Raw genomic sequence first — 16,870 nt, 5'->3', positions numbered from 1 at the left:
GCTCGCAGTGACGTCACTCCTGCCACGAATTTATCCACTTGTGGACTTTCTGTGTACGTCCGCATGATAGAATAGTTCTCAAATGTTATGCATTTCACTAATGTCCCATCGAAATCGGCTTCAATGTTATTTTAATTTCCTCTTTTGTATTTTTCAACTGGAAAAATTAGATGAAATCCTAATTATCTTTGACATTAATGATCAGCGGATGAACATTCTTTGCAGTTTCAGCGATTCGGTTCAATGTCCACCATATTGGCAAAATACACACGCGACGGTGTGTAATAATGCCAGGAAAATAGAGATACCGGACCGGCAAAAATCATAAATCATTATTTTCTTGAGGAAAGGTAGGCATTTCAGTGGTCTCTATGTATATTTGAGATGTGACTCTAGGTAAAGAGACTCCTTGAATTAGATTAGCTGATTTTATAACGTTGAAAATTAAATAACAACCTCAATTACCGAGGTAAATGTAAATGCATTGTGTGTATGTGCGGCGACCTGCGGATAGTGAACGCCCGCTCCCTCCCCTAGAGGTTCCGTGTTGACTGGTTGATTAATGGGTGTGTGTGCTGGAAAGGGCCCTCTGAGTTTTTCAGCCGACTCTCACTGTCAGACTGTCACTCATGTAAATTAGTAATAAAAACCATTTAAAAACCTTGAAAGATCATTTGTTACTCTTTAAACGGTAATGAAGTAACAATGCTGCTGTGTCATAAATGTCTGAAATTTGAATGAAGTGATCAGTTTTTTTTACATTTTGAATTTATTTTATGCAAAAGATTGCAAGGCCAAGGTGCGAAGGGCAAGGCACAAGACTAGACCTATGTATCTATCGTATCGATTAACACTGTCTTAAGTCGTGATGTCGACATCAGTATCAATTGTCATATCCAATTTTCTTATTTCAGTTGATAATTGAGCTTCGCGTCTGACTCTGAGTCTGATATGTTCGTACAATCGTACTCGTACTAGTCATAGACCGAAAGTTTTGAGAAATGAGACCAAGCCATATAATTCTTAGACCCTGTTTTTATGAGAAGGAGGTGAGTTGGCTCAGTCGGTAAAGCGTCTGCCTGTCAAACCGGATATCTCGAGTTCGAATCCCACCACCAAGGCGGATGACTGAAGCCTGCGTTGTGTGTTAACTTGTTTTGTAGTAGGGTGTCTGATCGCGCACCCGATGTTGTGTGCTAAAATTCTTCCCACAGAGATTACACGCATCCCTATGCAGTCTACGTGCATTGCGCGACCATGCAAAAAAAGTCAATTTTTTTTTTTCAAATCGAGATTCAAACCTTTATCTGTTGTGATCCTGAAGGTGATAATCAATAAATGAGGTGTCATATGAAAGAGCAGGTGAATTCCAATATTTCCAAAGGGGCGTAGCCCCCGAAATTCTAAAAATATCTTGGTCAAAACAGCAATTTAAACATTGTGTCCTGGCTAACTCTGAGGTTTGTCACTTTTGAGATATGACGCCCCGATCGATAAGTAGTCCCAGTCCTAAGGAACAATTCTATGTGATTATATTTTCGCTAGCCCCCAGGGATCACAACTGATAACAGTTTAAAAATACCCTTCTCGCTATTTGGTGGATCAGCTAATTAGGGGGCGTGCGCTCCGTTCAGTCCAAACCATGGTTACATCGCGTAACATCTCCGCGCACGAACGAAACCCCAAATTCAATTACACATTATAGTGACTGAAATTATGGTTGGCAATTCCCTCGATAAACCCGGAAGTGAATACACGTTATAGTCAATGGCAATATCGCGGAGACAACGTGCGTTGTCTCCGCGATATTGCCTTTGACTACAACGTGTATTCACTTCCGGGTTCTACGGCGCGAATTGCCAACCATACTAGTCAATGGCACATATCGCGGTGACAGCGTGGCTCAAGCTGCAAGTCGCGCATTGGCTTAGCAACATGCGTACTATATGCATACGCTTGCATATCGCGCGATACAGCTGTTTGTCTGAATTTAGCAAAACAACATCACTCTGCGTGGACGTCTTTTTCGTCAATTTTGACCAAAATGATATGAATATACCAGCGTTTTGGAGGGGCTGTAACTTTTGATAGAAACATCGGTGAGACTTGAAATTTGAAATGTATTATTCTGATAACATTTTTTATTCAAATATCAAACAAAAATGGTGAAAAACGATCCCAAATTGAAAATTGAAAAATCGTTCAGACACCCTATTTGTAGATGCAGGCTATGTTAAGTGGAAAACACTCCATCCCTCGGATAGGACGTTAAATGGAGGCCCTGTGTAGAGGAGAGTCACTACCTTTGCACGTTAAGAACCCACTGCACTATTCGTATAAGAGTAGGGGAATCCCCGGTGTAATGGTCCACATGCACACCCCAGTATAATACGACAAAACTCTGTAAAGAGGGATGTACTCCAATGGAAGAAGAAGAAGATCTAGATCTATGTATATCACCCAGTGTTATGAAAGAAAGATAAATAAAACTTGAACTTGAACTTGAACACCAGGCGACTGTCTGAGGTAAATGCAGGGTGACATTCCTTCTCAAATACGAGGTAACAAGCAGAGGGCCGTTTAAATTACAATGCACGTCTGCTGTAATTTCGAGGTTAGTTGTTATGGTAAAGTGTCCACAGTGAAAAATCTTGCGCTATCGCTACAGCTGTACAAACTATTTAAAAAGAGAAACATTCGTCAGGCAGCGCCGCTCATTGACAATGTCTACATGGAATATATTATTTTAAAAACCCAAAACATTCATCAGACAAATTTTAAATCAAGGTTTTGTGTGAATGTTTTTATTTCAATGTTATTGCAAAATCTACATAGAGGTAAAACAAGTTGTTATTGTCTATACATGTTCGCCAAATAGACCTTATTGTTTACATCCATCTTCACGGCCGATCACGTATGTGGAGCAAGGGCGCGCCGGTTTCTATCCCGCAAGCGTTTAGATCTATGCTCAACGGATCACACTGGTTGCCTCCTGAGGTTGTGCCTTGTCGTGCTAGACCGCTAGAGTGAATTTTACCTTGTGTTCTTGCTTTGTCCTTCGTGATGCGAGCGTTTAGATCTGCAGTGGACAAAGGACGACACTAGGTAATCGCGGAGGTTACCTTGTTACCTCATGTTTGTTTTTCATATATCTAAACGGTAAAAGAAAGCATCAGGAAAATCAGATATGAATTCAAAGGCAGAATGCATCTGTTCATATCCTTTCTCTTGAGGTCTAATAATCGCTGGACCCCCTCCCTCCCTCTCCCGAAAAATAGAAATAACAATGGAAAATGTTTTTAAAAAAGAAAAATACCATACAGAAAATAAACTTATTCACACAGGTACTGTCTTTTTCATGCTGATTGAGATCGGCAAAAACCTCAAATTTAATTTTGTCTTTCAAAAGTGCCACTCCCCCTGGATATGGAACATGGAACTGACACTGATACAAACCTGTACACATTGGAAACTTGAAAATTACCAGCAGTTTTTGATGCAAGCCTGTGTAAAGTGCAATACTCGGCCTTTTTTTTTGCCAGCGCCTGGCACTGTCCAGACCCACGCTCAACCGTGCCCAGGAGGTAGCGCCGCACTGGTACCGCGGGTAAAAATGTTTCCCAGCTCAATCACTGTCAACTCACCACTCAGAAACTGTGACCAAATGTCCGGATTTCTGTTTGGACTCGGAGGAAAATGGATTATTCTGTCCTCTTTGGTTATATAAAACAGCATCGTTTACTATTATTATTATTATTAAATCTGCGCCTTCAACTGCAACTCGAAGTAAAATTGCTAGAGTTTTCGGAGACGAACTTGGGATACTTCTCCCGTGGTATGGTGGTGGCAACAACAAAACCAAAAAAAAACTTCAAAAAAAAAACATGGCATCCGAATATTGAAGTATTCGCCTGTATGCCTGGGAGTGTATTCGAGTACCTCATTACACGTCTATGAACAGCCTTATTCATAACGTGCAAAGATAATGACTCTCCTCTACACGGGGCCTCCATTTAACGTCCTATCCGAGGGACAGGATGTTTTCCACTTAACATAGCCTGCCTCTATGAACAAGGGAAGGGGCACGTTAACACACAACGCAGGCTTTGATTTAATGTTTACCATGCAGCTCAGCTTTGACATTCATAAATGTAAAGACATGGATATGACCTGATTGGGACGACAGTTTGATGGCTTCCAAGTGGTAAAACATGGATGGTTAACCTGATTTTCTCAGAAGTCATATAATAGTTTCTAGAAATTGTCTTCCAGTAGCTAATTAATTATCATTTGTTAAAAATTCAGATGTTCATTTACAGGTACATATAGCCTATAGATAGGAAAAGGATGCAACCTTATTTCACCTCAATGCTAATACTTTCAATTACTTTCAATTTTTATTTTCGTTGCAGGATAGGGGCAAACTGTCATCAGTGTTTGAAATTCTGGAGATTAACCAATCTGATAATACACAATGTCTGTTCTGCAAGCCATTGAAGAAAAGGTTAGTATTTTGTCAAATGCATTGCTAAGAATGATTATTCTTTCCTACATGGCACAGTGCACATGTTCATGTATGAATTTGTACGATGCTGTATTCAGTGCAGAGTGAAAACAAGTTTTCTAGCACTAAGCGAAACTGTGTCATATTTATAAAACCTTGGCAAGTTTTTAGGCTCCTTGTCATGGCTAGGGGCGCTAGGCCGCATGTTTTGGGGTGGTTGTGCCATGCTGTCTTTTATCGGTGCAGTGGTGGAGCTTGTCTGATGTAGCAGTCACTATTGTGCTGGTGAGAGGGTGTGTGGCCTGAGGTGGGGCCTGGGGCGGGGCCTGGGGCGGGTGATTGGGTGTCATTGGTAGTGACGGGGAGCCTGAACTCGGTTGTCTTCACAATTTGGTACAGTCGATCTTGGTTAGGTCACGCACATACTATATTATACATGTACACTGCAGCTCCGAACTGGATTACTGTGCATCATCTTTTAGGTGTTGCCAATTTTCAGAATCATTAGCAGTGGTCACAACGATGTAATTGTAAAGCCTAATAAATAAACAATAATATGTGTCTTTTCAGTTTTGTATTGTTTTTCCCTTTTTATGCCTCCGCTACAAAGTAGCCGGAGGCATTATGTTTTCGGGTTGTCCGTACGTACGTCCCGTTCTCGTGATCGCAAGAACCAATTGATGGATTCCCGCCTAACTTGGGTCATGTATGTATCTTGCAGAGCCAATGAACTGATTAGATTTTGGGGTCGCGAGATCCAAGGTCAAAGGTCACAGGACTCGTTATGTATGCAAAAATTGCTTGTGATCGCATTATCTCAAAAACCCATTGATGGATTCCCGCCAAACTTGAGCCATGTATGTATCTTGCAGAGCCAATGAACTGATTAAATTTGAGGGTAACGAGGTCAGAGGTCACAGGGCTCATTATGTATGCAAAAATAGCTCGCTTCTGTTTTGGTTTGTAAAATTGCTCCATGGCGGAGGCATCATTTTCGATTGCGCGCGGTCGAAGGTCCATCTAGTTTTTTTCTTCCATGAATATCAGAAATAAATTATTGGAAATTTGTTAGTTTTCTGTTATCTCAACAGTTCAACAAATACTTGTTTCTTGAGTAGTCAATTTTATTTATGTTATAAATGTAAATTACCTTGAATATTTGTTTATTTGTCGCAAATGAAAATCAATAAAATCCAAGTGGAGGGAAAAATATGGAGAGAAAAAATATTTATGAAAAAAAAAAAATTGGTTATTAATGAAATAATCTATGCAGTGGAAAGGGTCAAATATAAATCTTTGTTTGGATTGCAAAGGACAAAAATATTGACACATACATGTACTTGTTTGCTCTAAGACTTTGGTCCAATTATGTTTCTTTTGATAAAATTACTAAAACCCTTCATAAATCAGTTTCTTTTAGGATGGCATGTTATGGTTATTTCCTTGTATTTTAGTACCATTATTTATCAGAATGTTATTGCACTTCAAGAACAGTTGAAATATTATCTGTTTATATTAATATTTAAAGTACTTAATTAAAATACACAATCAAAATATTTTCTCCAAATGCTTTATATTTTTTTAATATGCAGCAGATAAATTTGTGAAATTCTAGATCAAGTAAAGTTGGGAGTTTCAGCTGGGTGAGTTTACGGCTGGTCCACCGTATACATTGCAAATCATCTATAAATGCACATTATCATATCACGCAGTACATGTACTTTCTAAAGTCACACATGAACAGCAGAGGCAATGGATAAAAAGTATTAATAAATGTCACATTTCAGCGATCTAAACAGTGGGCCCGCTCCTAAAATTTGCAAATGCCCATCTCTTGAGTGTGTCCGTAAGACTAAAGCAACATGGTTTAAAAAACGGTGCTGTATTGAAGAAAAAAAAAATCTGTATCTACACCTGTAAGTCACAAGCTTGGACCGGTTTATGTATTTGTGCCTTCCCTTATTATTGATATGCTTTTTTGCAACTATAAGTTATAGGGGGCTGCAATCTTACAAGCCCAGCTTTTCATCAGTCCTCTTCATGACCAACCTGTTTTTATATGCCTGTTGTACACTGTGGACCAATGATGGTACAATGCAAACCCATGTATTTAATTTATTTTTTGTTGGAAATGGAAATAAACAAAATGAAAAGTGTCACATTGCAGTCACCTGTGTGTAAGACGCAGATGCGATAGTATTGCGATGTCATTTTCTCAAATCATGGAGGTAGAGTAGAATTCAGCCAGATTTCATGCGGGAACTGGAGTGTCCAATGCTGGCTCTGGCCGCTGTTTTTTTTTATTGTGGTGCCCGCAAACACACTGCCCATTGACTTTTTACTTATGGCCAAAAACCATGGTCGCTTTGCCGAAAACTACTGCTAAATCTTGAGAATTGAAAATTGATTAAGCCATGGCAACTCTTTATTTCTTTTCAGAATTTGTATTTTTTTTATAAACAGTAACAATACATGGTACATGTACATGTATGTACATGTACTTCCTTAATTTCAATAAGTAAAATATAATTCTGGAAAAAAAAATGTTTAACAAATTCATTTTGTCTTAAAGTGGCTGTAACTCCCCTCTCTTAATTGGTAAAATAATAAGTGGAACTCCCCGGAGTCCCTGCTCTTATAATGATAGTCTTAAAATATGCGTGAATTAATTTTATTTCAAAAGATTCCAAATCATTTAATCATGACAATAAATAATGAATTCATGAATTTATTTTCATTTTATTTTATCATCATAAAAAAATTAAATAAATTATTATTATTGTGTTTTTAGGGGTATGTCTTAGAAGACCCTTACCCCCTAGTTCACCTGTAGCTGATAGTCACACACATTGAAAAACCTAAATTGAAAACTCAATATAAGGTTTTAGAAGGTGAATTAGTAACAGTTACGTTTGTGGTTATTCAAAATAGTTATCAGTTAATCGACAGAAAAACAACAGTTTAAAAGAAATGTCCATCCATGTATGTGAAATGACTTCCCTACAATATGCTATTAACCAATGTAATGATAAAAGCATTAAAAAAATTATATATATATGCATGTTACTATACTACCTGACTGTATATTATAGATAAGTATCTTTCATTTAGAGACATGCATATGAATTAAAGGCTAGAGAAATTAATTTACGAACTCCTTTTTTTTCTTCTCCAGGGCTGGAGTCCTCCTTTAATTTGACCTTGTTTAGATGCACAGTGTTGATGTTTTGCTTTGATGTGGCAATGCTTAAATGCTGTCCTATCAGTGCTGAATGAGAAAGAGAATTTCTAATCAATCTGAATTGTATAGTAATTACCAATTTATGCAGAGAGATTAAGCCTTTGAACCAGATGCAAGCTTGTGTGCCATCCTGGTTATATTGGATTGTGGGTGTGTGTTTGTGTGCACACATGTTCATGTATATTTCACACATTGTACACATGTTATGTACATTTTGTGTGAACGCTCTTGTTTGTGTGTGTGTACCGGTAGGTTATTTTGTAGGCTGAACCAGGTTTGTACAATATTAGTGCATATTTTGATGATTTTTCCCTTTTTTCATTTTTTATTCAGTGGGGTTTTCTTGAATTCAATACAAGGATTATTATTGATTGTACATTTTTGTATTTGTACATGAACATTGCAATAAATGACAATGACATGTAAAAAGTACTGTAACACAAATATTTGGTGAATTACTAGATTGAACATGTAATGAATGCTACATTTAATGTACATACCTGCCAACCCTTATGTTCTGATTTTGTTCGGAATATTCTGATTTTCAAAATTTTATTTTATTTTTTATTTTGTTTTAATAGTTTTTTTTGTCTCGCCTGCGTAGCAAAAAGCGAGACATAGGCGCCGCTTTTCCGGTGACGGCGGCGGCGACGGCGACGGCGACGGCGACGGCGACGGCGACGGCGTCAACATCAAAAACTTAACCTAAGGTTAAGTTTTTGAATTTTTGGTATAATTTTTAAAGTATAAGTTCTTAGTCAATGAAACTTTGACTATAGGGTAATCAAGTATCCCCAATCATGTGAGTGGAATTTCAGATCACAAAGTCAAGGTCAAAGGTCATTTCAGGTCAACAGACTTGGACTATGTTGTAGCATCATCATCGAAAACTTAACCTAAGGTTAAGTTTTTGAATTTTTGATATAATTTTGAAAGTATAAGTTCTTGATCAATGAAACTTGGACTATAGGGTTATCGAGTCTCCCCGATCCTGTGAGTAGAATTTCAGGTCACTAAGTTAAGGTCAAAGGCCATTTAAGGTCAACAAACTTAGACTTTGTTGTGGCATCAACATTAAGATTTTCAAAATGCTTCTTCTTCGTTATTTTTCAACCGATTTTGATTCTGATTGTTTCATATGATAGGGCTAGGAGGGGATTTAAAATTTCTACACAGAATCGTGAAATTCATTATCTATGCTATGCTAGTTTATGCAAATTTATTCGAAATCACAAAAAAGGCTTCTTCTCCTTCATTTCTCGACCGATTTTGATTTGGTTTGCTTTATATCGTAGAGCTAACTTTGGTACACTAAACTTCTACACAGAATTTTGAAATTGTTCTCCATTAATTAATTATGGTAATTTATGCAAATTTATTCCAAAAATAACAAAAATTGCTTCTTTTCCCTCATTTCTTGACCGATTTTGCCTTATCTGGTAGAGCTAAATTTGGAACAATAAACTTCTACACAGAATTGTGAGATTTTGCGCTATTGATTATTTATGGTACTTTATGCAAATGAAATGAAATTATGTCCCTTCCAGGGCATCAAATTTCTATTTTTTGACCAGTTCAAAAGTGTACCACCTAAAATTTACGATATTTGTTGTTGTGAGATGCGGATGAGCGCTACGTCATTGACGTTCTGGTTTATCATATTGAATTGCGTTATGCAGGCGAGACCGCCGAGAGCGTTTCCCTTGTTTTAAATTTAAAGCCGAATTTAGCTTGTTTTATCATGTGCCACGATTTGAGAATTTTTATTGCGTGCATTGAAAAGCTGCACGATCGAGCATCAAAATTTGTATTGCTTTTTTGTAAAGATTTACCACATATTGACAGTTGCACTGCCGCTGCATACATGGCCATGGTAAGGCCATGTATTCTTATATTCAAATGTTTGCAAGTATGTACGACATTGCAGTTATATTTAAAATGATTCAATTTCAATGGCGGAGTGGCCCCTATAGGCTGCGCTGCATTGAATGGACCAGTCACAAAAATATTCCCCAACTAAATTTCAGTTCACTGACCAAACTGCCCAAACCAAAAAAATAATTCATTTAGGTGCAAACCAATCAAAATACATTTTATCAGTCATTTTTGTGAGGAACTACTGTATTATTATTCCTAGATATATTGGTAGTTTGTTTTGTTTGTTTGGTTTAATAATACTGAGCACATGTACATGTACATACAGTGTACATGTACTCTGTACATCTTTTCTTAAGGGCGGACTGGCTATGGGGAGTTAATGGAGTATTCACTGCAGGCTGCTCAAAAGTTCACATACGGTATATACATGTATACAAACTACATGCATAGTCATCAGTACATGTAATATTCCATGTTAATTGAAGTTAATGTCAGAGAATTAACAGAAATACATGCAACATGTAGCAATAACAAAAAATCAAATCATATCAGAATCAAATGCCCCAAGTTCATATTACTTCATGCATCACATTGCTCCTTTTTTCATCGAAATCCATTTAAATCCATTTCTAAAGTGCCTTTTCCTTGCAGTGACAAGTGTTTGGCCACTTACTGTAAGCAACATTTATCACTTCAAGAAGACCAGTTGAGTCAATACGATACTACATATTGATATTTATATAACGCCTTTACATAAACATGCTCAAAGCGCTTTACATTAGTACATAAAACAGAATAATTATTTTGTTCTCCAGCAGAAAAAGGTGGGGCTTCCAAAGTTTTTTGAACTGGTCAATAGATTCAAAGCTCTCTCTCATGACCAATCTTTTTTCTTCCCTTCCCTTCAGCTGTCCAAGATGCCGGCCCCAATCCGGCTCAAGGACTTGATCCGTAACATCCGGGCGGTCCGGACGGCAGCGGACGAGAGGGCGCTTGTCCAGAAAGAACTTGCCCAGATCAGGGCAATGTTCCGAGACGAGGACAATACTTACAGGTGTCGCAATGTGGCCAAGGTCCTCTATATTCACATGCTGGGTTATCCAGCTCATTTTGGTCAGGTAAGAGATCGGTTTGAACTCTTTTTATCAGCAAAAACTTTTATTTGTGTTATAATGTAGATTGTCACATCTTTTCATTTAGTAGTAGATGAGTAAAAGTGATTAAATCAAAGATAATTTCTCTCCTTGTTTCCTTCTCCATGGTATTTAATAATTTCACCCTTCCCACAGTATTTAAGCAAATATACATCACATGTTTGCATGGCATATTCAAATTTATTAGTTGAATCTTGAAAATGAGTTTTAAAATGGACACCAGGACTTTGAATTTGATGTAGCCAAACAAAAAGGTGTACAGTGACAGACATGCCAACCGTTCCGATTTTAACGGAACTGTTCCGTTTTTGAAGTTTTTATAGCCCTAAAAAACGGAACGTTCCGATTTTGGGGAATTTGGCTTTCCATACATAGTATTGATCCGATCGAGTGCTGAACGGATTGCATTGCGCAAGGTGCGTGCAGCGTGCACTGATATGTACGTACAGTGGCAGCGTGTTGCTGCGCGCCACGTGCACTCTGATATGTGTTTCCGTACGTAACATTTCCGTACGTAAATACTTGCGCTGGCAAATCTCGTAAGTATAATTTCTATACGTTTGCACGCATATCAGCGCAGCATGCATGCATTGGCTATCGCGGCTAGCGCACCGTATGCATAGGGTCCCCATGCGAAGTACGTGTTTCGAGGTACCGTATACTTTGTGATTTGTGATTTGTCTCGGAAGAAAATCTGTCAAAATGAGCGGAACAGCAGCAAGACGAATTCAGAAGTACAAACAGGAATACAAGGAACGATGGCAAAAAGCTAGCCCGCCACCTTCCCACCTCGAACCTTTCGAGTTCCGCTAAAATTGTGCTGCGGAGCTCCGAGGGTGCGTTGGTATCGCTGGCAAACTCGGGCGGCTAGCTCCCCACGACGGACCATTCGCGGTATGGCGAGAGTGTGTGTGTGAGATACGATTTTGGATTCGAGAACGCACGTACCACAACCGTGCGCGTCATTTTCAGCTGTCGAATGTACGATTTTTAGTACAGATACTTGGTCAGTTTTCTTCTTATATCTTTGGTTTTACAACATTTAAAAATATAATTTCTTCAAATTTGCTCCTGACTCGGTTCAGACTAATTGTCTGATGATGTGTTTTCAAGTCAATTTCTTGAATATATTTTTTTGCATGAATTTGCCTAGACCTAGTAGTAGACACTATGACAAAAAATTACCCATAAACTTGGGTTGAATTTTAGGGGAAATGGTCCCTAAAATAGGCTCAGATTGCACCAGAGAGCATCTGGAAACCCAGAGCTTCCAGGGCCCTAAAGCGGGCCCTGGACCCCGGCTAAAAGGACTTCGCGCTCGTGATGTGCGCTTTGCGCACATAGTGTACAGATTTCTGATTTTCAAATGTTGGCATGTATGCAGTGATATTGATTAACTATGTATTATTGTTCATAACACGCCAATTGCTATTTTCTTTTTGTGTCCTTGTGAGAGAATTTTTTTTTTGGGAGGGGGGGAATAACCCCAAAATGATAGTACTTAAAAGAAATAAATTAAGTAACTTGAAAACCAAAAAACAAACAATCTGAATTAATTTGAACACTAATAATTAGCAAGGAAATATGAATAAACAGACAATACTCTCTACAGAGAAGAGCTTGAATTGATACTTGACACAATGTACATTTGAACATGGACGCTGGTATTGAATACCATCAAGCTGTCCCCACATATTCAATTTCCTGTATGTGCATGAGTCGGCATACCTAATACATGTACCCCTACCAGCATTGCATACAGAGATCGCACAATGACCCTTGGAAGTGTGTAATTGCATTTTGTAGAGCCCCTCTCCAGTATGTGCATCGTTGGAGGAAGTTTGCTCGAGACAAACGCTCAAGAGTTTGCATAAATTTCAGCATTGTGTCTGTTGTAGAGTAGAGTGCTGTGAACTACAGTATGAGTCGCTTTAAATGTTGTGTCTCTTCCATAATTTAGTATGTGCACATTTATTGAGTTCTTTCCTACTGCTTGTATTAAAGAAAAAGGAAAAAAGCAGTAGACCTTGTAAAGAATTGATTTTAATAATAATAATAATAGCTAGTTCTTATATAGCGCTTTTCAGGACCGGAGGCCCTCTCAAAGCGCTTTACAGATGTATATATTATTACCCCGGTCATAGGATTCAGGCTTACCCGCACACAATGTATGCACATTCTCCACTCCCTGGGGAGCATTCCAGCCAGGCGTCTTTTTTACAAGCGCACACTTGCTAATCTAACCACATTAGCTTTCGCATCCTACCGGGTACCCATTTAACACCTGGGTGGAGAGTGGCAAATGTAGATCAATGTCTTGCCAAAGGACATTAGTGCCGCGGTGGGACTTGAACCGCGAACCTTGTGATCCACAGTCCGGTGACATATCCACTCGTCCACGACACCTCTACGATTTTAAAGAGGGGCCCTTGGAATTAAGTGTTTTATTAACTAAGAGAAACAAAATAAATTATATTTCTTAAAAAATGGAATTCAGTTTCTTCCAACTGTTTGAAAATCAATGGAATTTACATTTTGTGAGATCTCATTATCATCAGAACTTCAGCTCGATGACCATGTGTACAGTGTGACAGTTATTCATTGTGTATGTTCAATGTGTTGATATCCATGTACATGTATGTGTCTGACATAAATTGCTATTCATGTGTAAACTGCCCTTTCTGTACATTGATTAATCATTCACACTTAGTCTTCTTTTGGCGAAGAACTTTTAATGTCAGTAATTAATTCACTCTGCACGCTTTACGTTAATTCATTTTAAAACAAAAGTTATAGTAGTAGTGTGCACTATTAGATATTGCTTTTTGATACCGATAAAGAACTCTTCTCTTTTAAATTCCATATTTGTATGTATCTAATTATCTATTGTCAAATTTATTCATTTATTCATCAGAAATGCCTTGGATTTTTTTCTTTTGTTGCTTAAACAGTTATGATAATAAAAATGAAGTAAAGTAACAGTGCTTGATGTTATGATTACTATTCTCTCTTTCTTTTACAGCTGGAATGTTTGAAATTGATAGCATCCCCAAGATATGCAGACAAGAGAATAGGTTATTTAGGAGCAATGTTACTTCTAGATGAACGACATGATGTTCACTTACTCATGACAAATTCAATGAAAAAGTAAGTAGCGGTAGGACTCTTTCCTTGTTCGTATATCTCTCAAAATCTCTTGCTATTTTGGTATATATCTTATCAATGTCAAATTTTGTTTGATTTTTTTAGTTCGACAAGTTTAAATGAAAGTTTTTAGTTTATTATATTTATTATTAACTGACAAAATATGAAACATAAAAATCGACAAAACATTTTTCATATCAATTAAATACATGTAAATTTATGCTTCAAGGAAGTTGTTGTGTGATAAGACTTGCCAGGCAAAGGGGCTTGTGAGCTTGAGAAAAAAAAACACACACACAAAAAAATTGCTACTGGATTGCCTAAATTTTGATACTTAAAGGCTGTCTGTTCTAGTTTAGCTAGGAGGGAGTAGACCACCCAGGAAGGTCACTGACGGGTGGCTATCTCATCAACTCAGCTCTCAATTAACAAGAAAAAAAGGATCATGGGGGACCAATATTCACTGATTAGGCATTGTTTTCTATATAGAGGGAGCAAGTAGCTACAAGTAGTTCAGTGGGCCTTTAAACAAACCGAGTTGCCATTTCGGATTAGATTTTTATTGACTAATTATTTGAAAAGTAGGGGCCGTTCTGAACTTAAGAGGGTCATTTACCCTCACCCCTTTGTCAATGTTGAGCCCTGCTATGCAAGTACAATGAAACTAGATACAGACCCCTTCAAGTGGACTGAAAGTTCATTGGTAGGTTACTGTATCTTCACATACAGGCTCCTTTGTACACATTTGCTTGAGAAACATTGCTCACTGGGAACTTAGAAAAATGTCTTTATAGACAGACAGGTGGTTGTTATGTAGATGTGAATGCTAAAGCAGTTCTGACTATATTTGTATGTTTTCTCCTCTACAGTGATATGGGTCATAACACACAATACATTGTAGGTCTCTCACTGAGCTGTCTAGGCAGTATCTGCTCGCCAGAGATGAGCCGAGATTTAGCTGGGGAGGTCGAGAAGATGATCAAAACTTCAAATGCTTATATCAGAAAGAAGGTAATTTTTTCTCTTAATTAAATAGAGTGTGATTAAACTGTTTGAATTCCAAACTTAATTGATTTAAGCATGGTGTACCTACAAATCAACAACTGTTTTCCATGGCAGTACAGTTTACTTTGAAATTTTGAAGTCATTATTATTATCTAAATACTCTGTTACACAAGATTGTAGGGATGTATTGACTAGGTTTCCGTGGAAAGATTACAATTTGTTATAATTGTAGATGAACATTCGTTTAGTTTGTTTGTTTAATTTTGATATTACTTTGTGCTTTCTTAAGTGTCATTAACATTCATTCATTTTACTGTAAGAACTACATGTAATTCCATGAAACAAGAGCACGGCGTTTTACCATGGAACTACTAACCTACTCTTTAAAAAAATTGCAAATGTACAAAATGACGACCCACATAGTTTAGATTGCTTATATAGAAGCTAACAATCATAGTTCTGTTGTTGCTCAAACATTTTATTAAATACATCTTTCATTATTTATGTTCTCTTTTGATACAGGCTGTGCTATGTGCCGTAAGAATCGTTCGCAAGGTCCCAGAACTGATGGAGATGTTTATCCCTTCTGTTCGCTCTCTACTAAATGACAAAAATCATGGTAAGATACATGTACAAATGTAAACTCTTCTTGTCAGACTGAAAGTGGACATTATAGCTTCAGGATTTTAATTAGCCTTAAAAATCTGTAGAAAACAATGAAGGGGAATTTATTCTGGTAATCTAACTTGGTGCATCATGAGGAAATTGCTCTGGCCCTGGTACATTGAAATCAAGTAATTCATTTGAAAATTGAACAGGAAAAAACAAATTTATTGCCCAGAGTAGCAATTTATGCTCAATTGGAAATACTTGTGATGCCTACATGTAAATAGTATAGAGTACTGCCAAATATTGATGTAGAAATGATAACAAAGTTTTTTACTCTTTCTATATGCTGAACAAAAGTGAAATATGTAAACAGAATGCTATTTTTAGATTCTCTCGCTAGATGTTTGTAGGTTCTCTTGAAATATGTCTGTACACTATATTGGGAAACTGAAAGGTTTTATAGATGCTGCATGTTTTGAGAAATACGGAATTCTAATCATACATAATCCTAAACGACCTTAAAAGTGATGACCTGTGATATTACATCTGGTGAAAACAAAATGATGCAGAATTGTTTAGAATTTAAAAAAAAGATCCAGTCAACCTTGAAACTTGGTGTAATACAATCTAATCTTTCTCATCTCTTTGCTTTGTTTCTTAGGTGTGCAACTTACAGCTGTAGTACTGATCACAGAGATGTGTGAGAAGAGTCACGATACACTTGTTCACTTCAAAAAGGTTGGTAAACATTGGCCTTTCCATATTCATTCCACCTTGCCCTCCTTCAATAAGACCATTGCAGTGAAGCACTGCACGGATCATTTTGCAGTGCTGTTTTCTTATAACTGGAATTTTTGGTGTGCATCATATTTAGAATTTGCTGTGACTATTTTCCCCTTCAGGTCGAAGTGGATCTTCAAAATGTTTCGTTGATGAGAAGTATTTTTTGGTTACAGATGAAATATTTCAAAATTTATTTTCAAAAATTTAATGATTTGATATTTTGACAATTTATTGATTTGATATTTTGATAATTTATTGATTCAAACAGCTTTCTTTGTTATGATTAAACCTTAAATCATATTTTTTCTGTATTGACGTGTTTGATTACATCTTCACCCATAATTTGGCCGAGTTCTCACTGTCACCAGTACAAGGAAATGTCCATCCATCGTTTCCATAATGGTCTTGCTTGCCCAACTGAGTGGGTGAATGGGACGGAAAGCAATTTCCAAAGTGCTTGCATTCATGACTGATACGTGCAACTCTATACTTGCCAAGGGCCATGAAATGTTTTTTTCTTTTTTTTTCTTTTTTTTCTTTTTTTTTCTTTTT

At 37.3% G+C, this 16,870-nt stretch overlaps 1 protein-coding gene across 4 annotated transcripts in view; it reads left to right on the top strand.

The window, feature by feature from the left end:
• The first annotated feature begins 226 nt into the window (after window positions 1-226).
• Window positions 227-16,870, top strand: part of LOC587976 (AP-1 complex subunit gamma-1) — a 36,987-nt gene continuing 20,343 nt past the window's right edge. For all 4 annotated transcript variants that reach the window (XM_030976017.1, XM_030976014.1, XM_030976016.1 and 1 more), the window contains exons 1-7: window positions 227-350; window positions 4,413-4,504; window positions 10,532-10,741; window positions 13,800-13,924; window positions 14,791-14,932; window positions 15,449-15,545; window positions 16,197-16,273. In XM_030976017.1, coding sequence (XP_030831877.1) covers window positions 4,475-4,504; window positions 10,532-10,741; window positions 13,800-13,924; window positions 14,791-14,932; window positions 15,449-15,545; window positions 16,197-16,273 — 681 coding nt within the window. In that variant the 5' untranslated portion in view covers window positions 227-350; window positions 4,413-4,474. The remainder of the gene's footprint in view (window positions 351-4,412; window positions 4,505-10,531; window positions 10,742-13,799; window positions 13,925-14,790; window positions 14,933-15,448; window positions 15,546-16,196; window positions 16,274-16,870) is intronic.

Source organism: Strongylocentrotus purpuratus, unplaced genomic scaffold (assembly GCF_000002235.5).
Source record: "Strongylocentrotus purpuratus isolate Spur 01 unplaced genomic scaffold, Spur_5.0 spur5_scaffold_8, whole genome shotgun sequence".
NCBI lineage: Eukaryota > Metazoa > Echinodermata > Echinoidea > Camarodonta > Strongylocentrotidae > Strongylocentrotus > Strongylocentrotus purpuratus.
This window is presented reverse-complemented; position numbering and strand designations above follow the sequence as displayed.